The 27,981-nt window shown below is 44.1% G+C and overlaps 2 protein-coding genes and 1 long non-coding RNA gene across 5 annotated transcripts in view; 2 read left to right on the top strand and 1 right to left on the bottom strand.

The window, feature by feature from the left end:
• Window positions 1-48: 48 nt before the first annotated feature.
• On the top strand, window positions 49-11,021 carry RDM1 (RAD52 motif containing 1). 3 transcript variants are annotated; one of them, XM_059877969.1, is made up of 7 exons: window positions 49-166; window positions 551-730; window positions 3,417-3,539; window positions 3,910-4,081; window positions 4,945-5,043; window positions 7,803-7,888; window positions 9,803-10,274. In XM_059877969.1, the coding sequence occupies exons 1-7, from the start codon at window positions 71-73 to the stop codon at window positions 9,857-9,859; spliced, it is 813 nt and encodes a 270-aa protein (XP_059733952.1). In that variant the 5' UTR covers window positions 49-70; the 3' UTR covers window positions 9,860-10,274. The 3 variants fall into 3 exon arrangements, with proteins under 3 accessions (XP_059733952.1, XP_059733953.1, NP_001179280.1); NM_001192351.1 differs by lacking the exon at window positions 9,803-10,274 and adding an exon at window positions 10,624-11,021 and having other exon boundaries at window positions 71-166; XM_059877970.1 differs by lacking the exons at window positions 7,803-7,888; window positions 9,803-10,274 and adding an exon at window positions 10,624-10,992.
• On the bottom strand, window positions 690-12,393 carry LOC132343090 (uncharacterized). The gene is made up of 5 exons (XR_009491766.1): window positions 12,306-12,393; window positions 5,711-5,759; window positions 4,561-4,669; window positions 2,900-2,998; window positions 690-773 (listed from the first exon to the last, which is right to left on the bottom strand). It is a non-coding gene; the product is annotated as an uncharacterized lncRNA (long non-coding RNA).
• The window catches only part of LOC614269 (leucine-rich repeat-containing protein 37A), a 50,002-nt gene continuing 33,111 nt past the window's right edge, over window positions 11,091-27,981 (top strand). The window contains exons 1-3 of the mRNA XM_015458910.3: window positions 11,091-16,028; window positions 18,387-18,458; window positions 25,853-25,924. Of these exons, the coding sequence (XP_015314396.2) occupies window positions 11,185-16,028; window positions 18,387-18,458; window positions 25,853-25,924 (4,988 nt within the window). The 5' untranslated portion in view covers window positions 11,091-11,184. The remainder of the gene's footprint in view (window positions 16,029-18,386; window positions 18,459-25,852; window positions 25,925-27,981) is intronic.

Genomic DNA, 27,981 nt, shown 5'->3' with positions numbered 1-27,981 from the left:
AAGCGCGGGCGCGCCGTGCGCAGGCGCAGTGCGGCTTGCTCTCGAGCCGCGCACGCGCGGTGACCGTAGGATGGCGGAGTTGGTACCTTTTGCGGTTCCCACAGGGAGCGACAAAACCTTGCTTGTGTGGGAACTGAGCTCTGGACCCACGGCCGAGGCCTTGCAAGTGAGCCAGGCCGGGGTGGAGGGAGGGATGGAGAAAGTCGCCTCGCGTCCTAGTAATTGGGAGCCCCGGGGGCGCTGCTTCAGCACCTAGCCCGCCTGTGGTCTTTGCTGAGAGGAATCTTAGCTCTAGAGCCGACCGGAGCAGTCAACTCGTCCTTACAGATTTTTGAGAGAGAGCTCCCAGCAGGCCTCACACTGCCTCCTAATGCTTCTCGAAGCTTAGCAGTTCAGAGGGAAACTTGTTTGTGAAATGAGAAGTGTTTGGAGTTGGAGGCTCACCACCGTCGCCTGTGGCGAAGGGCTGGGGGGAATATAAGGGAATGGGCAATTTTGTTTCCTGGGCTTGAAATTTCCTGCTCTTACTTAGCGTGGGACCACCCTACAGCATTCTCTGTTCACAGTCTTCTCCCAGTTCGGCCTTCTGTATTCGGTCCGAGTCTTCCCAAACGCAGCCGTGGCCGGTCCTGGATTTTATGCCGTCATCAAGTTTTATTCAGCGAGGGATGCTTACAGAGCCCAAAAGGCATGCAACCAGAAGCAGCTTTTCCAGAAATCTCCAGTGAAGGTGGGTCCAAATGTGGAATTCCTCGCTCCGCTGGGATGAAGTGCTGAATTTAAAACGAATAGGCCAACGTTTGTAAAGCACTCAAAGCATTTACAGAATGCTTTGAGATGCATTGCTCCACTTACCGCCCCCCACAGCTCCCCATTTCTTCCCCTCACCCCCATTTCTTTTCTCTTCTTTTTTAAAGAAACTCGAACTCAGGATGGTTAACTGACTTACTTAAGGTTCATGACAATAAATATGGAAACTAGAGGTCAAACCCAAACTTACTGATGTTAAACCCCATGTCATTTCATGCTGCCCCTTAATTTAAATCTTCACAAGAGTTCTTTATAGTTTTATATGAATTTTAAATATGTGAGCTTGACAAAGTCTTTAGTCAGTTGTAACATAAAGGATGCTTTATCATCATCATCATCATTCTCAAACTGCCTATTCAGAACTCCCTTCAGTTTCCAGAAAATGGTTAAAATATTCTTTAGTGCATGATTATTCTAATAATATGGCTCCATAGTAACATGCCAGCCAGTTTTACTTCCCCAGAGCCCCAGAATGAAAATTTCATTATATCCCTCCACTCAGCCACCATTCCTTTTCCAAGGATTTTTTCAATTCCTCTGAATAAGTGAGTAAGGCTTAGATTTCCCAAGCCTTTCACTTTATAACTGTATGTCTCCTCTGGTTGGCTGCTTCTTCTTTTTAAAAATATTTATTTATTTGTTTGGCTGGGTCAAGTCTTAGTTGTGGCGCCGGGGCGTGTGGGATCTTAATTCCCTGACCAAGGATTGAACCCACGTCCCCTGCTTTGCACAGTGGAGTCTTAACCACTGGATCACCAGGGAAGACCCTGTGGTTGGTTTTTTGATCTGGCTACTTCCCACTGACCTTGCTGCCTATTCTTACCCATATTTCTTTCCTCACTGGTTTAACCTTGATTGAATCTGAAAACTCTCCTCAGACGTGACTCTAGGTACAGTACTTCCCACTTTTGTACCCTGTTTCATACCCTCTTCAATCTGGGCTCTCCTCACTATGATTGAAGTGATTTCCTGTCAGACATTCTTTAATTTGGAGACTATGATCTGCCTGCTACTGGCTGCGACCATTTCATGTACCCACTTAGATATTACTGGAAAGATTATGAAACGATTACTTGGTATCAGTTGTGAGTAATGAGCTCTTTTTCTTATATTGACCATTAAGACCATTCCGTAAGCTTAGGTTTTGAGATTTGCAGACCATAAAACCCATCACTGATAGAGAAATGAAGAAAATATTCTATAAGTCACTATACAGTTGAGAGGAAAGGGCATTCATATTAGATTTCTTTATGTAATGCAGAACCTTGAGTTTTTACCCGCCTCCCAGTTGTTTCCTAGTTTAATTATATGTTGTTTGCCAGTGAGAACTGTGGCAAAGTTATCCCAGATGTAGACTGTCTCTACTACGCTCAGAGCTCTTCTGAGGCTTCCTTATTGTCCAGGACAGCTGAATTATGACTCACCATACAGGGCCTAGCCTCCCACAAGACATTCAACATTTAACAATTAGTCTTCATTTCTCCTTCCCAGCAGGCAGCTTCAGTTGGAAAAAGTAATTTCATTTTCTTATTTACTCATTCTTTCATTCGTTCACTGAGTCAACAGACCCTCAGCCCTCTATTATATGCCAAGAATTATGCTTGTTCCTGGTAACAAGATATGGTTCCTTCCAGCACTTAAGAAGTTCATAAACTAGTGATAGAGGAAGATCCACAAACAGAGCAATAAAGAATTAATAATGCTTTGACTTTATTTGAATTTTTATTAATATATTTATATACTACACCCTGTTTAAAATGGAAATAGACATTTAATAAAGCGCTAGTGATGTAAAAAATCCACAGTAATGTGATACTGTGTAAGTTATTTGGAGAGTTAATGCTGGAAATATTTATACTCTCAAAGAAGCTTGTTAATGTAGATGAATCTCTAAATCTTTTGGTTACTTATAAAATTTATAGAGGTATGTGTATTCCCTCTTCTAACAGGGGTTAGTAACTTGGGGAGGGGGTGCTACAGATTAAGGTCCTACTTCAGTGGCAGGTCTACCTTATCTCCCCTTCAGGTCATATTCTCAAGCAGGATAAGATGGGGATAAGATGACTAAAAGTTTTCTTCCTTTGCTTACCCACAGCCCTATAATAGGCTTCTGCTGGGCTTCCTTGGTTGCTTTCATCATCACTTTCACCACCAGAGGTCAGGGAAACCTTCCGATGAATCAGGGGTTCTGGAAATGATGCAGAAAAATACTGACTTATTAAAAATAATAAAGAACACTTATTTAGGGCTCACTGTGAACTCATTGCTTAAAATGTCATATATAATCTTTACAACCACTCTGAAATTGGTTGGGGTTTCCCAGGTGGCTCAGTGATAAAGAATCTGGCTGCAATTCAGGAGATGAGGGTTAACTCCCTGGGTGGGAAGATCCCCCAGAGGAGGAAATGGCAACCCACTCCAGTATTCTTGCCTGGGAAATCCTATGGACAGAGGAACCTGGAAGGCTACAGTCTATGGGGTCACAAGAGTCAGACACAACTCAGCAACTAAACAACACAAGAATGTGAAACTGGTATTGACAAACAGGTATATTCAAAATAAGTCTATGTCAGATTGTGATATTTTTAGGGTTCTTATGTCTTTAGATTCGTCTTGGCACCCAACATAAGGCAGTTCAACACAACGCCCTTGCCCTAAACAGCTCCAGATGCCAAGAATTGGCAAATTACTACTTTGGTTTCAATGGATGGTCAAAAAGGATCATCAAGGTAAGCTCTAGATTTTCTTTGACCAACCAGGCCCCTTTCAACATTGAACTCCTTGACTTTAGAAAGAAAACTAGAACTGGGCTACAGGGAGGAGATGGAAAAGACTTCCATGTGGAAGTATCTGAGCATGGACATGCCACCTAGAATTCGTGATCATCTCAGTGACTTAAATGGCAGTGTCCATAATTTTCTCCAGTATTTGTGTGATGTATAATAAAAAATAGTTCTCTGTACCTAGTAATTCATTTGCAAATCTCACTTGATTTTGAAGCTATATGACACCTCAACTATTAACTGGGATTGATGGGAGTTTTTTAGTTTTCAAAACAGAATATTTTGAAGTATAATCTTTAATTCAAAATCCTAACAGCTTCAGGATCTTTCTGACCCTGAAGAAGAAACGGAAAATGAAGATATGGTGGCACCTCTTCAGAGGCAAAGCCTGAAGTTCTTCTGTGCTTTAGAGGTGGTGTTGCCATCCTATGAGTGCAGAAGTCCAGGAGTTGGCATGGCTGAGGAACCTTTGGATAACTTGGAAGAAGGTCTGTTTTCCTTTCTTTCTGAAACACGCCTTTTCAGATACATCATCACCTTTGCCAAGCAGCTGAAGTCCTGGGCAGAGTTTCTCTCCTTTGCCACATAGGATTTTAACTTAGGCAATACCTGACAGGACCTTAAACTTTAGAGTTTTAGAACTGACTGCCTGCCAGGGAGGAGGGAAAATTAAGGTGGTTTTTTTTTTTTTTCCCATTTTTGGTTAATTGTTTTCTGCTAAAATAGTCCTTCAAATACAGATCTCTTGTGGCCTTCAGTTATCCCAACAAAATCATTGTCTAAAGATTTAAATAAACTCTTGTGTAAAGGTTCAGTCCTTTGCCTCCTATGGAAGGGCTTGAGTGGAGAAAGTCAAATGTAGATCCCTGGAAAGGGGATTCCCATTGGTATGGATTCCCATAGCACTTGGGCTTCAGTCAGAAGTAGGGCTGTTAGCAAAGGGAGTGGAGGAGGCCCCACCATCCACCTAAGAGTGATGCCTGGGGAGAGGCCAGAGCATCTGTCTCACTGTGTGAATCCAGCCCTCTCAACGCAGGAGTCTGCAGGAGCATGGCTGTAGCTTGTCCATGTGGAATCTGTGAGAAATGAGAGATTTGTGTCATGTTCTTGGTTTGCATCTCCCATCCAGTATTTCAGGAACTTCAAGAATAGATGTGAGCAGGGAAAACCTGCCCTGCCAGAATATAACTGCATCGTAGTCATTCAACCATACCCTAGTGTTGTGTTCACCCTTAATCACTAAGATAATGATCTAAGAATCACAGGTGCATTTTTAAATTTTTAAACATATAACCTAGAAATCAGTTATCCAGATAAGCATTTTAAATTCATTTGTTTTGGTTGGATTTAGGGCCATTATCACTCCTTATGAAAAGGAAGAAAACCCAGAAGCTTGCTATTCAGAAGGCTATGACGGATGCATTCCAGAAACTGCAGATTGTGGTTTTAGGTAAGACTTTTTTTGATTCTCCTTAAAGTACTTCAGTTTCAATGAGCAATTAAACTTATTTGAAAAGTTATTTGGATGAAAATAATGGTTATCTAAAACACAACATAGGGATTTCCCTGGTGGTCTAGTGGCTAAGACCCTGTGCTCCCAATACAGGGGGCCTGGGTTTGATCTCTCATCAGTGAAGTAGCATGTGGCTCCCACATGCCACAACTAAAGATTCTGCATGTCACAGCTAAGACCTGGCACAGCCAAGTAAATAGGTAAATAAAAAGTAAAAAAAAGAATGTTTAAAAATAAATAAAACACTACATATTCTTTCATTTACCAAATGCTTTCACAACAACAGTCTCAAATTTGTTCTTTGTGGCGTTTATGAGAAAAATGACACAAATATTATTGTCCCCACTGTTTAGATGTAGACTGACTTGCCTCAGTTCATATAGAAAGTGTTTGATCCGGTTCTTGTTTCTCGATTGCTGACGTATCATACAGAATAGTATAGTGACTATAAGCCTTGGACACCTGTGTTTGAGTCCTGACTTTGTCTCTTAGATTTTTGTTGTTGTTGCAATTTTAGGTTTTCTAGCCAGAGAGATTTGAAGGTATTAAATATCTCTAAGCTGCAATTTCTTTATCTATAAGTAGGGTTAGTATTTCAGCTTACCTTGTGGGGGATATTGTAAGATGATGAATGTAAAGTCTTAGAACCATGCCTGGAACATAGTAAACACAAAATATTTTGGCTATTATTATTATCGTCATTTTATTGAAGAGTTGATTAGATTATGTTTTTGGAATCAGTTTCAGTTTTCATTTCTGATATATTGGGTGAATACGATTCTTATATATACATTTTTTGTGAGCCTTGAGTGTGATCATGCTATTGAATAGATTGATTATGTACCCTATTGAGTTATATAGGGTGAGAATGTCACAGGCTGTGCCCAAAGGAAAGTTCATGGTTGGTATATCCCTGGAACAGAATTGCTCCCCTGTTTCACAGCCCTGCAGGCTTAGGGACTGAGAAATGCTAGCTAAGTTGTCAGAGACCTTATTTGCTTGTCAGAGACCTTATTTGCTTGTCAGAGTTGGCCTTGGACTGGTGTCAGCCTTCCGGCCTGGGCAGTTGTTCCAGTGAAGTTTGACTTCCCTGGTCACCAGGCAGAATCTCCATCTGTCAATTCCAGTAACAACCTTTGAGAACCAAACTAACTGTCTAGGTTGTTTGCTCAGGGGTTAGAGTTAGAACTGGACATGGAACAACAGACTGGTTCCAAATAGGAAAAGGAGTACATCAAGGCTATATATTGTCACCCTGCTTAGTTAACTTATATGCAGAGTACATCATGAGAAATGCTGGGCTGGAAGAAGCTCAAGCTGGAATCAAGATTGCCGGGAGAAATATCAATAACCTCAGATATGCAGATGACACCACCCTTATGGCAGAAAGTGAAGAGGAACTCAAAAGCTTCTTGATGAAAGTAAAAGAGGAGAGTGAAAAAGTTGGCTTAAAGCTCAACATTCAGAAAACTAAGATCATGGCATCTGGTCCCATCACTTCATGGGAAATAGATGGGGAAACAGTGGAAACAGTGTCAGACTTTATTTTGGGGGGCTCCGAAATCACTGCAGATGGTGATTGCAACCATGAAAGTAAAAGACGCTTACTCCTTGGAAGGAAAACTATGACCAGCCTAGATAGCATATTCAAAAGCAGAGACATTACTTTGCCAACAAAGGTCCATCTAGTCAAGGCTATGGTTTTTCCAGTGGTCATGTATGGATGTGAGAGTTGGACTGTGAAGAAAGCTGAGCGCCAAAGAATTGATGCTTTTGAACTGTGGTGTTGGAGAAGACTCTTGTGAGTCCCTTGGACTGCAAGGAGATCCAACCAGTCCATTCTAAAGGAGATCAGTCCTGGGTGTTCTTGGGAAGGAATGATGCTAAAGCTGAAACTCCAGTACTTTGGCCACCTGATGTGAAGAGTTGACTCATTGGAAAAGACTCTGATGCTGGGAGGGATTGGGGGCAGGAGGAGAAGGGGACAACAGAGGATGAGATGGCTGGATGGCATCACCGACTCAATGGACGTGAGTTTGAGTGAACTCTGGGAGTTGGTGATGGACAGGGAGGCCTGGTGTGCTGCGGTTCATGGGGTTGCAAAGAGTCAGACATGACTGAGCGACTGAACTGAACTGAACTGAATATGCAAATGGTGTTCCTTATATGCACTCAGAATTCCTTAAACTGAAAAGCCTGGTGGCTGTAGTTTGCCTTGAGGGAAGCTGTGTAGTCCAAAAGGTACATAGGCCAGTAAAATTCTCTCCAAAGCTTTGTTCATTGTATCTGGTAGAATTTTGGTCCCAAGTAGTAGACACTTGCCTCGCTTCTAATATGACATTTCCTGTATAGTCCAGTGGTATCTATCCCCGGTTTGAACTCACTTTGACCCCTCCTTAATGCCTTCCTATTGAATCATATTGTGATTGAACTGTTTTGTTTCCACAGCTTTTACTACATCATTCCTTAGTTCTTACTTCTAAGATCATAAAGGTTTTTGAACCAAAATTGATACTTCTCTTACATATTTTTTCACAAATAGTAATGATATGTGTCGAATGAGGGAACTGCTAGGAAAATGCTCTTGTTTTCTGCTTTTAGAAATAAAAAGAATGTCTAATTATTGGATGCTACCATTGTGCACAGGAAGTTTTGGAACAAAATTTCTGAATTGATATTTGTTAACTCTATTTCAGAAAGTGGTAAAATAGCTGTGGCGTATAGATCCTGTGAAGAGGTCACAGATGCTAGAACTGAAGAGGAACTACAGGATTTAATTCAAGTATGTGGAGAGAAAGACTGAAGGGATTCAAAGCCAGGGTAGCCATAATTCAAAACAGCTAGAAGATTCTTGGCATGTCTATGTCTGCTCAGCTCCATCATCCTTAGGGAAATGATAAACTCTGAAACTGCTTTTGAGGCAGGAAGTTTCTAGGAATTTTCCTGATGTCTGAGCCTTCTCTCTGACCCCTTATTTAAATTTGGAGAGCAGGGTTGAGGACCATGAGGTACTTGTACAGTTGTGGACACAGGAGAAGACACAGGCCTCTTAGAACTCCCCTCAAACAGAATTGTGGGCATTTGGGAACAAAGTAATTATGGCTTTAATTTGTTGTGATTATGCTACAGTGTGTGAAAACTGTATTAATGCCTTTCAAATAAGGTGTTCTACCCAGATTTCATATGTATTTTGTGTGAAATATTTTGCTGAAGGACCTTTCTGTAAACCAGTTATATGAATGCCTCAAATCAGGGATTAAGTTGTCAAAGTAATTTCTAAAAGAAAACATTAATGTACTGCATATAGGATTTTAAAAAAAAGAGCAAAAAATGTGTTTCATGTCATTGAGAACTTAATTTGGGGCTAGATTTCTGATTATTTAACCCACCCCAATGTTGCAAAGTGTGTTTTGAAGAGAAGAAAGTAGAGAAAGAAAAGGTGGTTATATCCTGAAAAACAAAAATTTTGAAAGTTTTTTCTTTACAAAATAATTATTTTAATTCAATTTAAATCAAATAAGTCAAGGAAACTTCAAACATACCCAAGTTTGGGCTTTTAGAAGGCTAACTTCCTATGAAATGAGAGAGGAAAGGATTCGGTATTGATGCTAAAGATTTTGGAAACCTGATTATAAAAACAAATCCGTTCCCAAATGAGGCCAATCTTTGAATCAGTTCCATTTAAAAAGCATTAGGTTGGACAGTGGGAATAAGATGAAGCTCTGCCAGGAGCCAGCACGGGAGTTCCCACCCATGACAAAGGTCATGCCGAGAGGCCTGATATACAAAGGCGAGTCAGGGCTCAAGGGGCCCCACTGGACCTGCCCGAGCATCTACCCCAAAACCAAAATTTGTCTGTTTTACTATTTCACGACTTTCACCAACTCTTCTGACATTAACAGGGGGCTATCCCCAACCACCTTTCTCTATAAGAAAATCAACTTAAAATTCTAGTTAATAAGTCTCCTGGGCATTATAGGAGTGTTTCAATTCAAACCCCTCTGATGACTTTCTAGCTTGCCTGACACGTTTGTTTGGACTCTTGCAGCTATGCTTGTGATTGTTCACAGCCTCCCAGCCACGAGAGGCACAGGAAGCTTAAGATATTCTAACAATGCAGAGCTTCTCAGAGAGTTAAAATCGTTAGAATAGAACTAGTAGAGGATTTCTTTGTTGAGCTAATGCTTGCTGCCAAGTTTCCATATCCCTTACCTACTGTGTCCCTGGGAGTGTACTGATTAATATAGTTGGTATATAGAAATATAAGTAGTAGCTTTAATGTTTGTAACCTTGGACCCTTGAGTTAATTCTTTTCTTGTTATAGCCCACCACACTTTTGCCCTATAGGAATGCAACTTTATCTAATGCTTTCAGAGGGTGGCGCCTGACTTAGAATAATCACCTTTAGAGAAAAATAAGTTTTCTGAAGAAAGGGTCATAAAATGTTAACAGGTCTCCTGACCAGAAGATGATGTAAAGCACCTAAAAGCTTTTGCATATGATAAGTTTGCAGAAAGAAAGCCTGGCTTCGATAAGGATCAAGGACTGCTGACCTTGCATGACTCTACCCGCCCCCCTCCCCCACATTATCCTCTATGCACAACTTAAGGTATAAAAACTACTTTGGAAAATAAAGTGTGGGCCTTGCTCACCAAAGCTTGGTCTCCCCATGTGGTTCTTTCTCTTTCCTTTTCAGGCTGATTCCCTGGAGTGCAGGGGCCCTCTGCGTTCACTTTCCTGCCTGGGCTTCTAAGACCCACTCGAGAAGGTGCCTAAGGTGGGGCACCTTCAGCTATTCAAGAGGGCGCCTGCGGCCTACGTGAACAGGGCAAGTCCCATGCTGGGGCTTTATTGGCTTTCTGCATAAACCAAGGAATATCAGCCTCTTTTCTCTCCTCTATTTTCTTAACTGAAAAATTCTTTCCTTATCTCTTTCTTTATTTCTCTCAGTCGCCGATGCCGTCCTCCCGAGGGAACCCCTGGATCCAATCGGGGCTGAACCCCAGTAAAGCTTTTCTTTTGGAGTTTAAATGTTAGAGGTCTTGCCAAACAAAAAGGACTACATTATTTAAAAGGACTGTGAAGAAAGTAAACTGTGTGCTTAGTTACAGTATTTCAAGAAAATTACTAAAACAGGCTGACTTTTAACATCTTCAGTGTTTTGTCCAGGTGTGTACACAGAGCAGGACTCTATAAAGTGACACTGCAATTTTTGTAGATTAATGGCTGTGTTGAAACGAGGTGGGATGGGGCAAGTTTTCCCATGGTAATGTAAAGGGCCATTCACTTGGTTAGACATTCTTTCCCAGAATGACTTGCTCACTTGCCCAAAGCCTCTCCTACAGAAATTTCAAAGTCATCACTGATTTGGTGGTAACCCTTAACAGCAAAGTGGTGAATTAATGACCAGACTTGGGTACTGAAAGTTTAGAGGAAAGAGCAACATTTTTTAATAACTTAAAAATTATAAGGTGTGTTCCCCTCCCGCCAGCCTAACTAGCCCTGCTCATTTTGCAGGTCAGCTGCTTTTCCTGGAAGCCGTGTGGCCAAGGGGAGGAAGAATGCCTCTCAGACTTAAGCTTTGAGGAGCAAGAGTTCACAGTGCCAGAACTGGACTAGCACTTCTGAATTTCCCAGAATGCTTGGCCTCTGGGGCTTCCTTGGGAAGCTCTGCATCCCCTTCCACTCCTCCCCCAACCCCTGGGCTGTCAGCGTCCAGGGCCATTTACGTCTGCAGCCCAAATCCTGCCTGGTTGCGCAGAGCCAGGGAGGGGCTGGGGTAGGCTGGGGAGAGGGCCCGACCGGAGGTCACTGTGCGAGAGGAAGGACGGCTTGGTTTGCGCCCTGGTGACTCTGGGAAAAAGGCGCACTCAGATGGCGCAGATTGGTTCGAACCTAATAAAGGTGTCGTAACTAAAGGTGTCGTAACTAAAGGGCTGGACGCGGGGCGGGGGAGGGGCGCGCGGTTGCTAACGGTGCGCGCTCGTTGCGGGCTCACATAACGGTTCGGCTCCCGCTCAGGGGCGGCGCTGGCGCCCCACTGGCCTGGGTCGCTGCGCCCGGGAGCCTCCGCATGTCATGTCCCCGCTGCGCCGCTGGCTCCTCCTTACCTGGCAACCGTTGTGGCTTTTGGTTCAGGCAGCTCAGCCTCTGGAGTGGGCCCAGGGCCCTGTCCAGTTGACCTCGGACCCCCCAGGGCTGACTGAGCCCTGGTCTTCACACTCCTCTGACCTCCTGCCCGAATTGCCCCATGCACTCACACCCCTGGCAGAGCCGGGGGGCTTTAATTACTTGACTTCCTCCTCTCCAGACCACATGTTGGCCCTGCCTCATGAGGATTTGAGTGAGACTCTGGTTCCATACCTAGACTCGGATTCAGCCGGAGAGCTGTTGGCAGAGCCAGATAAGTTTGCTATTCTACACGAGGATCTGGATGACAAGCTAACCCAGCATCAAAAGCTCCCAGTAGCAGTTCCAGTGCTAGATTGGGATCAGAATCAAGCCTTGGTTCTGCCTCCTCAACACAAAAGTAAGACTAAAACTATAGATCAGGCTGAAAATCACCAATCATTTGAAATACTTGTTCCACCTCTAGGTAGTAAGAGCTCAAAACCAACGAAGTTTATTGTTTCACCTTCAAACCTGAAGAAAGATCTTGTTAAGCATCGACCTCTTGCCAAAGTTGTTGTTGGAACTACAAGACAACTTGGAAAAAAAAATCAGGGTCTAGAAGAACTGCAGGATGATTATTTAGATTCCACTATGGATGCCTTTTATCCTGAGGAGAGCCTACCTACGGATTTTCTGGGGAGCCCAGATCAACCTCCAGAGCCCCCTGAGGCTGAAATTTCTTCATCTCAGCAGGTGCACCACACTCGCCGACCATCGCCCACTGAGCAGTTGGAATCTTTATCCCAAGAAGAGATGCCTGAGGAGGCTGAATCTTTTTCATCCCAGGAGGAGGCCCAGGCTCAGCATCTGGAGCCCACTGAAGAGGTAGAACTACCTCTACTTCAGCAGGAGGCTCTGTCTCAGTCTTCAGAGGCACCTAAGGAAGTGGAAACCTCAAGCCCTCAGGAGGCACTAGCCCAGCCTTTGGAGACACCTAAGGAGACTGTAGCTGGACCAGTAGAGCATCATAAAGTTCAGCAGTCACACTTGCACAATGTCACTGTTAAACCTCTGGATCTGGTGCTTACCTTGACTCCAGAGGTCACTAAAGAGGTGGAACCTTCTCCAGTTCAGCAGGAGATCCTATCTCAGCCTCCAGAGCACTTTGAGGGGTTAGAACCTCTTCCAGCCCAACAGGAGGCCCCATCTGAGTTTCCAGAGCAACAATATGGGGTTGAAACTCCTCCAGTGCAGCCGGAGGATCTATCTCAGCCTGCAAAGCATCCTGAGACGGCTGCATCTCTACTCCATCAAGAGACCCCAACTCAAGCTCCAGGGTTCCCTACTGAGTATGAATTCCAAGTTCCAATTAGCGATGAGGTAATAGTTCGACCTGGCATTGAACATCAGGTTCATTCAAACCTGCACAGTGTTACATTTCAACCTCATGATTTGGGACTTACCATCACTCCTACGCTCACTAAGCAAACTAAATTTCCTGCAACTCAGCAGAAGCCTCCAGAGACCCTGGGGGAGGTTGAACTTTCAAGTGAGCAGGAGCAACCGGCTCAGCCTTCTGAGGTTACCGGGGAAGTTGAAGCTTTTCCAAGCCAGCAGGAGACCACAGGCCAGGCCCCCGAAGAAGTGGAGCCTTCTTCAAGTGAACAGGAGCAACTAACTCAGCCTTCTGAGCCTACTGGGGAAGTTGAACCCTCTCTCACCCAGCAGGAGACCCTGACTCAGCTGTCAGACTCTTTTGGAGTAGCTGAATCTTCTCCAGTCCAGGAGGAAGATGCTGCTCCGTCTCCAGAGTCCCCTAATGAGGCTGAATCTTTTCCCACCCAGCAGGAGACCCTAGCTCTGTCTCCAGTGGAGACAGAATCTGCTGCAACCCTGGTGGAGCAACCTGGTCAACATTCAGGCATATCCAATATCACTGTCAAACCTGCAGATCTAGAGCTTACCATAACCACAGAACCCACTCCAGTGGCAGGACTTTCTCCAAGTCAGCAGATACCTTTGGCTCAGTCCTCAGTGCCCCTTACTAATGCAGAATTTTCTGCATCCCCGCCAGAGGCCCCCACGCTGCTTTCACAGTTGCCTGAGGAAGTTGAACCTTTGCCAATTCAAGTGCCAGCTCCAGTCCCATCTCCAGAAGCTGTTACCCAAATTACACCTTCAGAACAACAGGAGACCCCAGCTCAGGATCCTCAGGCTCATGAGATTGTACCTTCTCCACCCCAGCAGGAGGCCACAGCTCAGCGTCCAGAGCTATCTAATGAAATTATAGTTATCTCTCCAGAACATCATGTGACAACAGTTTCTTCTCTAGGTCAGCTTCTGCAGCAGCCCAGCGCCACTATCAAACCTGTGGATCTTGCACTCACCATCACTCCAGCATTCACTAATAAGGTCAAAACGTCTCCACCCCAAAAGGAAACCTTAGCTCAGTCTACAGTGTCCCCTGGGCAGTTAAAACCTTTGTCAGTCCAGCAAGAGGTTTCAAATCAGCCACTGACTGCCTCTGAAAATGAACTTTTTGTGGCCCAGCATGAGCAACCAGCTCAGCCTCCAAAGGACACCGACGATGCTGCTACTCAATCTTTAGTAGAGAATGAGGTAACAGACTCACCTCTGGGTCTAGTGTTGCCTCATATCACTGCAAAATCCGTGGATCTGGCAGTTGCCCTAACTCCAGGCCCCACTAAAGAGCTTGAACATTCTCCAGTGCAGCTGGAGAACTCTGCTCATACTCCAGATCCCCCTGGGGGGATAGAGCTTCCGTTAGCCCAGGGGGGACACCCAGCTCAGTCTCCGGTTCCCCAGGGGAGCTCAACTGTATCTCTCAAGCCCCCCAAGGAGGTGGTGTCTTCTCCCACACAGCAGGTGCTTCAGACTCAGACATCAGAATCCCCTGCAAAGATGGAACCACTTCCAGCCCCTCAGGGGACCCTTCCTCAGCTTCTACGGCCCCCTCAGAATGTAGGGTCTTCTCCAAACCAAGAGGAGTTCCCAGCCCTACCCCGTAAAGAGACAGAACCTTCTCCAGCCCTGCAGGGCACCCCATCTCAGCCTCCAGTGCCACCTACAGAAATTGTAGCACAAACTCCAATGCTTTATGAGGTGACAGTTTCAACATCAGGACAGGATCAGACTCATCATTCAAACTTAACCAGTGCCACAGTCAAACCTTTGGCCCAGAAGCCTACCATAACTCCAGAACCTACACCCCTGGAGGCGACAATTCCTAATCCAGAGCAGGTTCAAGTTCAACATCCAACCTTGACTGAGGTCACAGTTCAACCTTTGGACCTTGAACTGACCATAAGGCCAGAGCCTACCAAGGAGGAAGAACCTTCTCCAACCATGCAGGAGCTACCACCTCAGCCTGTAAAGCCACCTAAGGAGGTTGTGGCTGATTCAACTCCAGGCCAGTATCAAGCTCAGAATCCAACACTGCCCAGCATCACAGTTCAGCCTCTTAACCCGGAGCCTACTGTAACTCCAGAGCCTACTGTAGAAGCTGAATCCTCTACAGCTCTTCGCCCCAAACCCCCTGAGGTGACGCTTCCAAATCCAGAGCAAGTTCAGTCTCAGTTGACGGAGTTTGCAGTTCAACCTTTGGACCTGGAACTTACCATAACTCCAGAATCCACAAATGAGGCTGAATCTTCTCCAGCCACACAGGAGACCCCAGCTCAGCATCCAGTGCAGCAAGAGGTGACTGTTCCAATGCCAGCTCAGAGCCAACTGCCGCCCAGTGTCACAGTTCAACCATCGGACCAGAGGCCTAACACAACTCCAGAACCTACGACAGAGGCTGAATATTCCACAGGCCTGCAGCAGACTGCAGCTATTCCACCATACCCCGAGTTAACACTGCCACATCCAAAGCCAGTCCAGTCTCAGCGCCCAGCCTTGAGTGAGGTCACCTTTCAATCTTTGGACTTGGAACTTACACTAACTCCAGAATCCACTGTGGAGGTCGAACCTTCTCCAACTGTGCAGCAGACCCAAGCTCAGCCTCCAAAACCCATTAAGGAAGTTGTAGCTCAGCCTCCATTGTATTCCGAGGTGACAGGTCCAGCACTCGAGGCGGCGTCGCCGGCTGTCACCGCTTATCACGTGGACCTGGAGCTTACCGTAACTCCAGAACCTGCTACATCTGAACCTTCTACTTCCCTGCCACAGACCACAGCGTCTCCTTCAGAACAGCCTGAGGGGACACCTGCCCATCCAAACCTGACTGAAGTCACGGTTCAACCTATGGATGTGGAAGTTAACGTTACCGCAGTGAATAATACAGAGACTGAACCTCCTCCAACCCTGCAGGAGACCCCAAGTAAGGATCAAAGTCAGCCTCCAACATCACCCAGCGTCACAACTCATCATGCAAACCTGGAGCTTACCATAACCCCGGAACCTGCTATGGTGTCTGAATATTCTACCGCCCTGCAGCAGACCACGGCTCCCCCAGAGGTGACACTTCCACCACCAAACCTGACTCAAGCCACAGTCCCAACTGTGGACCTGGGAGTTAGCATATCTCAGCAACCGAGGCCATCTGAGATGATATCTCAGGTGGTGCTTTTTCCTTTGACTCCATTTTCAGAACCCAAAAGTCCCCCTGGTGTAAAACGTATCCTAGGAAAGAAGCAACCAGTACAGAATGCCCCCACAACCATCAACGTATGTAAGCTCTGTACCTGCAAAGACGAGACGCTGTCGTGTGTTGGTCTGAGTGCAAAGCAGAAGCTCCACAGAGTGCCTGAGCCAGGGCCCAACTCCTACAATGGCACCTTCACCATCTTGTAAGAATGGCCTTTATTTGTTCTCTGCATCCTGCCTAACATGGCAGCCCCTCTTGCAGGTTTTCCTGGGTCTTTCTCATCTCCCCAACCCATATTGACTGACTTGCTATTTTTAACCTTTCATTTGTCAATGATTCCTTATATTCATTCTCCTCCTTACTATTGTTCCCTCTTCTCCAGTCTTTTACTTATAATCACCCCTATTCTTTTTCCTTCTCTATTTTTTTACCCCATTATTTAATTCCTCCACATCTACTCTTCTCCCATCTTTGCTCCATCCTCTTTACAGCAACATGTCCCTCTCCCCACCTCCTTGGTGGTGAAACAACAAATGGTTAAGAGTAGAGATTCCAGAGCTGAACTGCCTGGGTTTGAACCCACATCTGTAATTTGTTAGCTTTGTGACTCAATTTCCGCATCTGTAAAGTGGGAATGATGATAGTCGTCATCTCATAGGATTGTTGTGAGATTTAGATGAGTTAATACATGTAAAGTTCTTATATCAGTGCCTAACATATATGGGCTTTCCTGGTGCCTCAAATGGTTAAGAATCTGCCTGCAATGTGGGAGACCCAGGTTCGATCCCTGGGTCAGGAAGATCCCCTGGAGAAGGAAATTGCCATTTCCAGTATTCTTGCCTAGAGGATTCCATGGACAGAGGAGCCTGGCAGGTTCCATAGGGTCTCAAAGAGTCAGACCCAACTGAGCGACTTAACACACACAATACCTGTAAAACAAAATACATGCAAAATACATGTAAAACATCAGTGCCTAGCATATATGTTAGTGTTAGCTATTATTATATTCAGTTCCTCAGTTATATCTAGAACTCATCTTTGTCACCTGACTTTCTATGTATAACACCCATTTTGTGCCCAACACAAGGCTAAGTACTGTGGGCACCACAAAAGTATGACATTGTCTACAGAACATGACAATGATAGGTGAGAAGAAAGGGGATGTGCTTTAAAAGGGAGATAATATGCAGTTAAGCATTAAAAGAGATACAGATATCTGCTGTAGTTCACCAGAACCTGTAATCATTAGGGTGTGGAGGTCAGGGAAAGCTGCATGGATAAGTTAAAACTTCAGCTGGGACTAAAACACTGGCTGTGATTTGTTAGAGAAGAAACAGAGAGCATGGTCTAGGCAAATGTATGCCTGCGAGGATGATCAGGATTTCATAGATTAGTCTGGCTGTAAAAAGAAGTGGGTCGGTGGTGGTGGTTTAGTAGCTAAGTCATATCTGACTCTTTGTGACCCCATGGACTGTACTCCACCAGGCACTGCCACCAATGGGATTTCCCAGGCAAGAATTCTGGAATGGATTGCTGTTTCCTTCTCCAAGGGATCTTCCTGACCCAGGGATCAAACACACATCTGCATTGGCAAGTGAATTCCTTATCGCTGAGCCACCAGGGAAGCCCAAAAGATTGGGTTAGAGAACAATGAAAGCTATGATTATGAAAAACCTTGGCTATCCTAGAGGTTTGAAAGCAATGATGTAAGACATGCGGAGCCACTGAAAGTTTTCAAGCAAGAAAGACAAATAATTAAAACAAGAGAATTATTAAGGCCAAATAGAATGGTCTAGCAAAATCTAGGGGTAAAGTGAGAAAGGGCTGAATTAGAGTGGTTGTGAGAGGAGTAGAAAGAAAATCATGAGAGCGTGACAAAGGCAAAACCAACTAGATGCAGTCATTGACTAGCACTGGGGGACTTGGGTATGTGGGAAAGAGAAAAATTGCATATGTTGATGGGGCTTCCCAGGTGGTGCTAGTGGTAAAGAACCCACCTGCCAAAGCAGGAGACGTAAGAGACATGGGTTGATTCCCTGGGTTGGGAAGATCCCCTGGAGAAGGAAATGGCAACCCATTCCAATATTCTTGCCTGGAGAATTCCATGGAGAGAGGAGCCTGGCAGGTTACAGTCCATGGAGTTGCAAAGAGTTGGACACAATTGAAGCGACTTAGCATGCATGCACGATGGGGAGAATGATGGTGGTATAACAAGTGGAAATATAGCAGTTGGGAAGGAGAGCTAGTTTGAGGAAGATGAGTTCCGTTTTAAGCATTTAAGGTTTGATCCCTCGGTTGGGAAGATCACCCAGAAAAGGGAATGGCTACTCACTCCAGTATTCTTGCCTGGAGAATCTCATGAACAGAGGAGCCTGGCGGGTTTATAGTCCAGAAGGTCACAAAGAGATGGACTAAGCACACACATTGGGAAGCTGTGGGAATTAAAAATCTGTTTTTCTTCTGCATTTGAATATTCCCCATAAGGTGGCCATGGTTCTTTTACATATTTTCTTCATTCTTTTCCTGCCTATTCAAGGATATAACCTCTGTTTCTCCACAGAAATTTCCAAGGAAACTATATTTCTTACATTGATGAAAATATATGGAAGGCATACCGTTGGGCTGAGAAACTGTGAGTATATTCTCTCCAAATGTGAATACAAACTGCTAACTGTCTTATAAGAGTTTAGTATGTATCCTTCCAGACTCTTTCGTATACATTTGAATACATATATATTTCCAGATAACCAAATAGGTTTGTTGTATGATTTTCTTATCTTTTTTACACAAATGAAAAATCCTGCAACTTGACTCTTTCATTTCATGATGTCTTAGATTACTTTCATTCCTAGTACATAGAGGGTTAACCCATTCATTTCAACTCCTGAATAATATTGCATAGTATAAATGTATCACAGTTTAATAATGCCCCTATGGAAGAATGTTTGTATGTCCAGTTTTCTTGTTGCATGCATTGCTGCAATGAATATCCTCATACAGGCACCTCTGTGAATCTGGTCAGGTATTTCTGTAGAATAGATATCTAGAAATGGGATTATTGGGGCAAAGCCTATGTAGATATAAATTTTTCAGTTCAGTTCAGTCTCTCAGTCATGTCCAACTCTGTGACCCCATAAACCGCAGCACAGCAGGCCTCCCTGTCCATCACCAGCTCCCAAAATCATGTCCATTGAGTTGGTGATGCCATCTAACCATCTCATCCTCTGTCATCCCCTTCTCCTTCTGCCCTCAATCTTTCCCAACATCAGGGTCTTTTCAAATGAGTCAGCTCTTCTCATGAGGTGGCCAAAATATTGGAGTTTCAGCTTCGACATCAGTCCTTCCAATGAACACCCAGGACTGATCTCCTTTAGGATGGACTGGTTGGATCTCCTTGCAGTCCAAGGGACGCTCAAGAGTCTTCTCCAACACCACAGTTCAAAAGGATCAATTCTTCTGTGCTCAGCTTTCTTTATAGTCCAACTCTCACATCCATACATGACTACTGGAAAAACCATAGTCTTGACTAGACAGACCTTTGTTGGTAAAGTAATGTCTCTGCTTTTGAATATGCTGTCTAGGTTGGTCATAACTTTCCTTCCAAGGAGTAAGCGTCTTGTAATTTCATGGCTGCAATCACCATCTGCAGTGATTTTGGAGCCCAAAAAAATAGTCTGACACTGTTTCCACTGTTTCCCCATCTATTTCCCATGAAGTGATGGGACCAGATGCCATGATCTTAGTTATCTGAATGTTGAGCTTTAAGCCAACTTTTTCACTCTCCTCTTTCACTTTCATCAAGAGGCTCTTTAGTTCCTCTTCACTTTCTGCCATAAGAGTGATGTCATCTGCATATCTGAGGTTATTGATATTTCTCCCAGCAGTCTTGATTCCAGCTTGTGCTTCATCCATCCCAGCGTTTCTCATGATGTACTCTGCATATAAGTTAAATAAGCAGGGTGACAATATACAGCCTTGATGTACTCCTTTTCCTATTTGGAACCAGTCTGTTGTTCCATGTCTGGTTCTAATTGTTGCTTCCTGACCTGCATATAGGTTTCTCAAGAGGCAGGTCACGTGGTCTGGTATGCCCATCTCTTTCAGAATTTTCCACAATTTATTGTGATCCACACAGTCAAAGGCTTTGGCATAGTCAATAAAGCAGAAATAGATGTTTTTCTGGAACTCTCTTGCTTTTTCGATGATCCAGCAGATGTTGGCAATTTGATCTCTGGTTCGTCTGCCTTTTCTAAAACCAGCTTGAACATCAGGAAGTTCACAGGTCACGTATTGCTGAAGCTGGCTTGGAGAATTTTGAGCATTACTTTACTAGTGTGTGAGATGAGTGCAGTTGTGTGGTAGTTTGAGCATTCTTGGCATTGCCTTTCTTTGGGATTGGAATGAAAACTGACCTTTTCCAGTCCTGTGGCCACTGCTGAGTTTTCCAAATTTGCTGGCATATTGAGTGCAGCACTTTCACAGCATCATCTTTCAGGATTTGAAATAGCTCCACTGGAATTCCATCACCTCCACTAGCTTTGTTCGTAGTGATGCTTTCTAAGGCCCACTTGACTTCACATTCCAGGATGTCTGGCTCTAGGTCAGTGATCACATCATTGTGATTATCTTGGTCGTGAAGATCTTTTTTGTACAGTTCTTCTGTGTATTCTTGCCACCTCTTCTTAATATCTTCTGCTTCTGTTAGGTCCCTACCATTTCTGTCCTTTATCAAGCCCATCTTTGCATGAAATGTTCCCTTGGTATCTCTAATTTTCTTGAAGAGATCTCTAGTCTTTCCCATTCTGTTGTTTTCCTCTATTTCTTTGCGTTGATCTCTGAGGAAGGCTTTCTTATCTCTCCTTGCTATTCTTTGGAACTCTGCATTCAGATGCTTTTATCTTTCCTTTTCTCCTTTGCTTTTTGCTTCTCTTCTTTTCACAGCTATTTGTAAGGCCTCCCCAGACAGCCATTTTGCTTTTTTTGCATTTCTTTTCCATGAGGATGGTCTTGATCCCTGTCTCCTGTATAGTGTCACGAACCTCATTCCATAGTTCATCAGGCACTCTATCTATCAGATCTAGTCCCTTAAATCTATTTCTTACTTGCACTGTATAATCATAAGGGATTTGATTTAGGTCATACCTGAATGGTGTAGTGGTTTTCCCTACTTTCTTCAATTTAAGTCTGAATTTGGCAATGAGTTCATGATCTGAGCCACAGTCAGATCCTGGTCTTGTTTTTGTTGTCTATATAGAGCTTCTCCATCTTTGGCTGCAAAGAATATAATCACTCTGATTTCAGTGTTGACCATCTGGTGATGTCCATGTGTAGAGTCTTCTCTTGTGTTGTTGGAAGAGGGTGTTTGTTATGACCAGTGCATTTTCTTGGCAAAACTCTGTTAGTCTTTGCCCTGCTTCATTCCGTATTCCAAGGCCAAATTTGCCTGTTACTCCAGGTGTTTCTTGACTTCTTACTTTTGCATTCCAGTCCCCTATAATGAAAAGGACATCTTTTTTGGGTGTTAGTTCTAAAAGGTCTTGTAGGTCTTCATAGAACCGTTCAGCTTCTTCAGCATTACTGGTTGGGGCATAGACTTGTATTACTGTGATATTGAATGATTTGCCTTGGAAACGAACAGAGATCATTCTGTCATTTTTGAGATCGCATCCAAGTACTGCATTTCAGACTCTTTTGTTGACCATGATGGCTACTCCATTTCTTCTGAGGGATTCCTGCCTGCAGTAGTAGATATAATGGTCATCTGAGTTAAATTCACCCATTCCAGTCCATTTCAGCTCGCTGATTCCTAGAATGTCGACATTCACTCTTGCCATCTCTTGTTTGACCACTTCCAATTTGCCTTGATTCATTGACCTGACATTCCAGGTTCCTACGCAATATTGCTCTTTACAGCATCGGACCTTGCTTCTATCACCAGTCACATCCACAGCTGGGTATTGTTTTTGCTTTGGCTCCATCCCTTCATTCTTTCTGGAGTTATTACTCCACTGATCTCCAGTAGCATATTGGGCACCTACTGACCTGGGGAGTTCCTCTTTCAGTATCCTATCATTTTGCCTTTTCATACTGTTCATGGGGTTCTCAAGGCAAGAATACTGAAGTGGTTTGCCATTCCCTTCTCCAGTGGACCACATTCTGTCAGATCTCTCCACCATGACCCGCCTGTCTTGGGTTGCCCCACGGGCATGGCTTAGTTTCATTGAGTTAGAAAAGGCTGTGGTCCTAGTGTGATTAGATTGACTAGTTTTCTGTGAGTATGGTTTCAGTGTGTCTGCCCTCTGATGCCCTCTTGCAACATCTACCATCTTACTTGGGTTTCTCTTACCTTGGGCGTGGGGTATCTCTTCACGGCTGCTCCAGCAAAGCGCAGCTGCTGCTCCTTCCCTTGCACCAGGGGTATCTCCTCACCGCCTTTCTTCCTGACCTTCAACGTGGGATAGCTCCTCTAGGCCCTCCTGCGCCCCGCGCAGCCACTGCTCCTTGGACGTGGGGTTGGTCCTCCCTGCCGCCACCCCTGGCCTCGGGCATGGGGTAGCTCCTCCCGGCCGCCGCCCCTGGCCTCAGGTGTGGGTAGCTCCTCCCGGCCGCCACCCCTGACCTTGGACTCAGGGTAGCTCTTCTCGGCCATTCCTGTGCCGTCGCAGCCCGGCACTTTTGGCCGCTGCCCCTGATCTCGGATGTGGGGTAACTCCTCTTGGCCACCGCCCTTTGGGCATGGGGTCCTTCCGGCTTCTGCCCCTGCCCTCGGGCGTGGGGTTGCTCCTCCTGACCACCGCCCCTGACCTCGGACATGGGGTAGCTCCTCTCGGCTGCCACCGCTGACCTCGGACGCAGGGTAGCTCTTCCCGACTGCGGTCCCTGACCTCAGACGCGGGGTAGCTCCTCCTGGCCGCCACCCCTGGCCTCGGGCGTGGGGGCATGGGGTAGCTCCTCCCGGCCGCCGTCCCTGACCTCAGACGCGGGGTAGCTCCTCTCGGCCGCCGCCCCTGGCCTCGGGCATGGGGTTGCTCCTCCCGGCCACCACCCCTGGCCTCGGGTGTCGGGTAGCTCCTCTCGGCTGCCGCCCCTGACCTTGGACGCAGGGTAGCTCTTCTCGGCCATTCCTGTGCCGTCGCAGCCTGGCACTCTCGGCCGCTGCCCCTGACCTCGGACGTGGGGTAACTCCTCTTGGCCGCCGCCCTTCGGGCATGGGGCCCTCCTGGCTTCTGCCCCTGACCTCGGACGTGGGGTAGCTCCTTTTGGCCGCCGCCCTTCAGGCATGGGGTCCTCCCGGCTTCTGCCCCTGACCTCGGACGTGGGGTAGCTCCTCTCGGCTGCAGCCGCCCGCGCTTACCCTCATGAATGATGGTAAATGGATGATTTGTTTTAAATAAAAGTATCAGATAGTTGATAACCCATCACTTTTTGAATTCATTCAATAAATATTTTTTTGAGTGTCTTCTATGTGCCAGGAACTGTTTTACATGCTGGGAGACAGGCCCCAAAACAAAAAAGACCAAGTATTCCAGTTCTTAGGGGGGTTACAAATATATAAAAATAAGTAAGTATAGTAAATAAATAGATATAATTTTAAGTTTGATGAATACTTTGGAGAGAAAGAAAGCAAAGTCCAGTAAATCACTTCTAGAATGGCCTACTATTTGCATTATACGTATAGTTGAGTCAAAGAAACACTGAGCCCTCTCAGTTTTCTAGAAGTTGCAGAATGGAGAGAAGGATAATTGTCTATAAATATAGAATCAAGAATGAATGTGAAACTTAGAAGATTGCCTTAGATAAGAACCCTGGTCAGAAGTAAAACATGGATGTTTCTTAAACATTACTTCATGCCTGGTTTTGATATTTTCATGACGTGAGAAAGTTTTCGATCTGGCTTGATTCCCCATAGTTTTAAATTTCTTGCCTCAGAATGAATGTTTGGAGTTCTACAGATCAGTAGACTTTATTTCAGTTAGTTGCTTATTTGAAGCTCTTTTTGGGGGTACTTTTTGGCGACTGACACTCTCAGTCTAAACTTTACTTCTAGGTTGCATTTATTACTGTTATTTTTTAAAATTTTAATATCCTGCCATCCAAACAAGTCCACAAAAAGAAACCCCATTAATTTAAAATACATATTCTTGGTTACTCTCTGTCCTCCCACAATATTCAAACTCCAACTAGTCTGCTATGGGCATCAGCCAATCAAAGAAGACAGTGCAGTGAAGAGTTGATGATCAGCCCCATCTCTTCACTGTCCTGATTGAGTCCTTGTCAGTGTTCAGACTTATAACTAGTACATACGAGTTTCACTTCTGTCTCAACCTTTTTCATATATCATTATTTCCTGTGACTTTTGTAAATCACCTATGGTGTACACAGTTTTTTTACACGATGTGGGGAGGTAGAGTTCTTTCCAACTTTCGAAGTTATGAAAAGGGTTACTATAAATGTCGTTGGGCATATTGATTTGAGCTTCCCAGGTGGAGCTAGTAGTAAAGAACCTGCCTACCAATGCAGGAGACATAAGAGATGCAGGTTTGATCCCTGGATTAGGAAGATCCCCTGGAGGAGGAAATGGCAACTTACTCCAGTTTTCTTGCCTGGGAAATCCCATGGATAGAGGAACCTGGCAGGCTACAGTAAGTGGAGTTGCTTCTGTCTTGAACTTTCATATATCATTGTTTCCTGTGACTTTTGTATATCACCTATGGTTTTGCTATGTGATGTGGGGAGGTAGAGTTCTTTCCAACTTTTGAAGTTATGGAAAGGGTTACTATAAACGTCGTTGGACATACTGATTTGTTTTTTCTTTTCGAATCATTTCCATGGAAATATGAAACCACTACGTAACCGAGGTGAGGAAAGAGTCAGTCTTAGCACCATCTGTTGACCATTCCCCCTTCACCTGTCCATCACTGCTGTTCTTTCTAACATGGTGAATTTCAAATTGAGGTCAGGATCTTTGAAGCATTTTCAGGACTCTGAGAGTTCTTTGTGGAAATTCTGTGGGAATAAAGTCTTCTGTGTTTTTGTTTTAGTGATCCTTTGTATATGCCTTTGAAAATGTATATGCCTGTATTCTATATAATATGAAGCATCTTATAACTGAGTTACAGAGTTTCCAGGTAGTAATACTTTAATTCTCATAAGCTATGAGTAAAGAATTAATTTATGAGATGGAATCAAGCTATGAGGTGGAATTAATATAAATATGTGACCAAGATACACTGTGAGTGAAAAACAATGTTTTAAATGCAGAAATCAGTGAAAATATTCACAAGGCAACATAGCGTGTGCTCAGATCCCCAAGACTCTTGAAGAATGTACCACTGTTAATATTGCAAGGAAGGGGATTCTTGCAGGCAAGAGAAACTGACCTCTGATATCTTTATAGAGTTTCTTCTGTACTAAAGTCAGAGAGAAAGCTGTGATTGGAAAGGTCTGCCCAGGGACTCCTCAGATGCTGACAGGATTCTTTTCTGACATGAGTGGTATCACACAGGGATTTGTTTCATAATTATTAAACTGAACAATTGTATATATTTTATGCGTATTTTTAAATATGCAAATAATTTTCAAAAAAGTTTTACTAGAGGGAAAAAATCAAATGGCTTCATTTGCAGCCCTGATACAGTTCTGTGTGGAACTTCCCAATAAGGTTTGGGAAAAGAGAAGAGGGAAGGATACCTCTGCAATGTTGGTGCTGCCCAGAGTTGGATTCTAAGAGAAATCCTGTGATCTAGGGAGTGGGCATTAACTGAATGATCTGTATGATTTGGTGGGAAGAGTGGATGGAGTGTGTGTGTATGTGTGTGTGTGTGTGATGGAGAGAGATGGACACAGCAAAGAATGTGAGGAGAAAGGTTTAAATGAAAACAGAGCAGAAGTTGCCACCCCTAAATTAAATAAAAATTAGGGTGTTTAGATGGCACCATTACTTAGCTTCCTCCGCTTACAGGAGTACTATGTAGTAAATGGTTATAGTTATTCTGCATTTTGATTGAGAACCTTTTCATTTTTCAGAATTCTCAGTGAAAATTCGTTGACTGAATTACACAAGGACTCATTTGAAGGCTTGCTATCCCTCCAATATTTGTAAGTTAATTAGTAAATCATATTTATTTATGAGATCTTCTCTATAAAATAACTATGGGATTCAAATTAGATAATCTCTTCAATTTCTTCCACCCATACAATTCTACAATTTTGTAAGTCTGTGTAGGGCCCAAGCCCACCTCTACCATTAAATACCTCCTAATCATTTTTAACTTAATTATTTAGACAAGATATAGATAGGAAAATACCCTTTAGTTGTAGAGGAAAAGTGGTAATGGGATCTGAGCAATTATAGACTCCCATGTCTATAACATTATATATAAATGTTCATATACTATCTGCTTATATTTTGTTCATGACTCAAATATGACCCATGGTCCATTTTTATACAGCCCATAAGTTTAAAATGATTTTTAAAGGGTTGTAAATGAAAAAAAAGAGAGAGAGAAATAAAGAAATATATGTGACAGAGACTGTGTGGCCTGCAAAGCCTAAGATATTTACTCCCTGGCCTTTTTGGAAAAGGTTTGAAAAATTTGTTTTAGGAAAATGAGAGAAATTAAAGTTAACTTCAAATTGTCACCCACGGGAAAGAAAATATAGAGCACTTACATTAGTGTGAATGCCATTAACTCATAATTTTGATAATTTAATCTAAGCTAAAACTGGATCAGTTCAGTTCAGTCGCTCAGTCGTGTCCGACTCTTTGCGGACACGAAAGAGTCCCCATGAATCGCAGCACACCAGGCCTCCCTGTCCATCACCGATTCCCAGAGTTCACTCAGACTCACATCCATTGAGTCGGTGATGCCATCCAGCCATCTCATCCTCTGGCATCCCCTTCTCCTCCTGCCCCCAATCCCTCTCAGCATCAGAGTCTTTTCCAGTGAGTCAACTCTTCGCATCAGGTGGCCAAAGTACTGGAGTTTCAGCTTTAGCATCATTCCTTCCAAAGAACACCCAGGACTGATCTCCTTTAGAATGGACTGGTTGGATCTCCTTGCAGTCCAAGGGACTCTCAAGAGTCTTCTCCAACACCACAGTTCAAAAGCATCAATTCTTTGGCACTCAGCTTTCTTTAGAGTCCAACTCTCACATCCATACATGACCACTGGAAAAACATAGCCTTGACTAAATGGACCTTTGCTGGCAAAGTAATGTCTTTGCTTTTGAATATGCTATCTAAGCTGGTCAAAACTTTCCTTCCAAGGAGTAAGCGTCTTGTAATTTCATGGCTGCAATCACCATCTGCAGTGATTTTGGAGCCCCCCAAAATAAAATTGGACACTGTTTCCCCATCTATTTCCCATGAAGTGATGGGACCAGATGCCATGATCTTCATTTTCTGAATGTTGAGCTTTAAGCCAACTTTTTCACTCTCCTCTTTCAATTTCATCAAGAGGCTTTTGAGTTCCTCTTCACTTTGTGCCATAAAGGTGGTGTCATCTGCATATCTGAGGTTATTGATATTTCTCCCAGCAATCTTGATTCCAGTTTGTGCTTCTTCCAGCCCAGCGTTCCTCATGATGTACTCTGCATATAAGTTAAATAAGCAGGGTGACAATATACAGCCTTGATGTACTCCTTTTCCTATTTGGAACCAGTCTGTTGTTCCATGTCCAGTTCTAACTGTTGCTTCCTGACCTGCATATAGGTTTCTCAAGAGGCAGGTCAGGTGGTCTGGTATGCCCATCTCTTTCAGAATTTTCCACTATTTATTGTGATCCACACAGTCAAAGGCTTTGGCATAGTCAATAAAGCAGAAATAGATGTTTTTCTGGAACTCTCTTGCTCTTTCCATGATCCAGCGGATGTTGGCAATTTGATCTCTGGTTCCTCTGCCTTTTCTAAAACCAGCTTGAACATCTGGAAGTTCGTGGTTCACGTATTGCTGAAGCTGGCTTGGAGAATTTTGAGCATTACTTTACTAGCATGTGAGGTGAGTGCAATTGTGTGGTAGTTTGAGCATTCTTGGCATTGCCTTTCTTTGGGATTGGAATGAAAACTGACCTTTTCCAGTCCTGTGGCCACTGCTGAGTTTTCCAGATTTGTTGGCATATTGAGTATAGTACTTGCACAGCATCATCTTTCAGGAT

Source organism: Bos taurus, chromosome 19 (genome assembly GCF_002263795.3).
Source record: "Bos taurus isolate L1 Dominette 01449 registration number 42190680 breed Hereford chromosome 19, ARS-UCD2.0, whole genome shotgun sequence".
Classification (NCBI taxonomy): Eukaryota; Metazoa; Chordata; class Mammalia; order Artiodactyla; family Bovidae; genus Bos; species Bos taurus.
The sequence above is the reverse complement of the archived record's forward strand: the minus strand, read 5'-3'. Positions and strand labels throughout refer to the sequence as shown.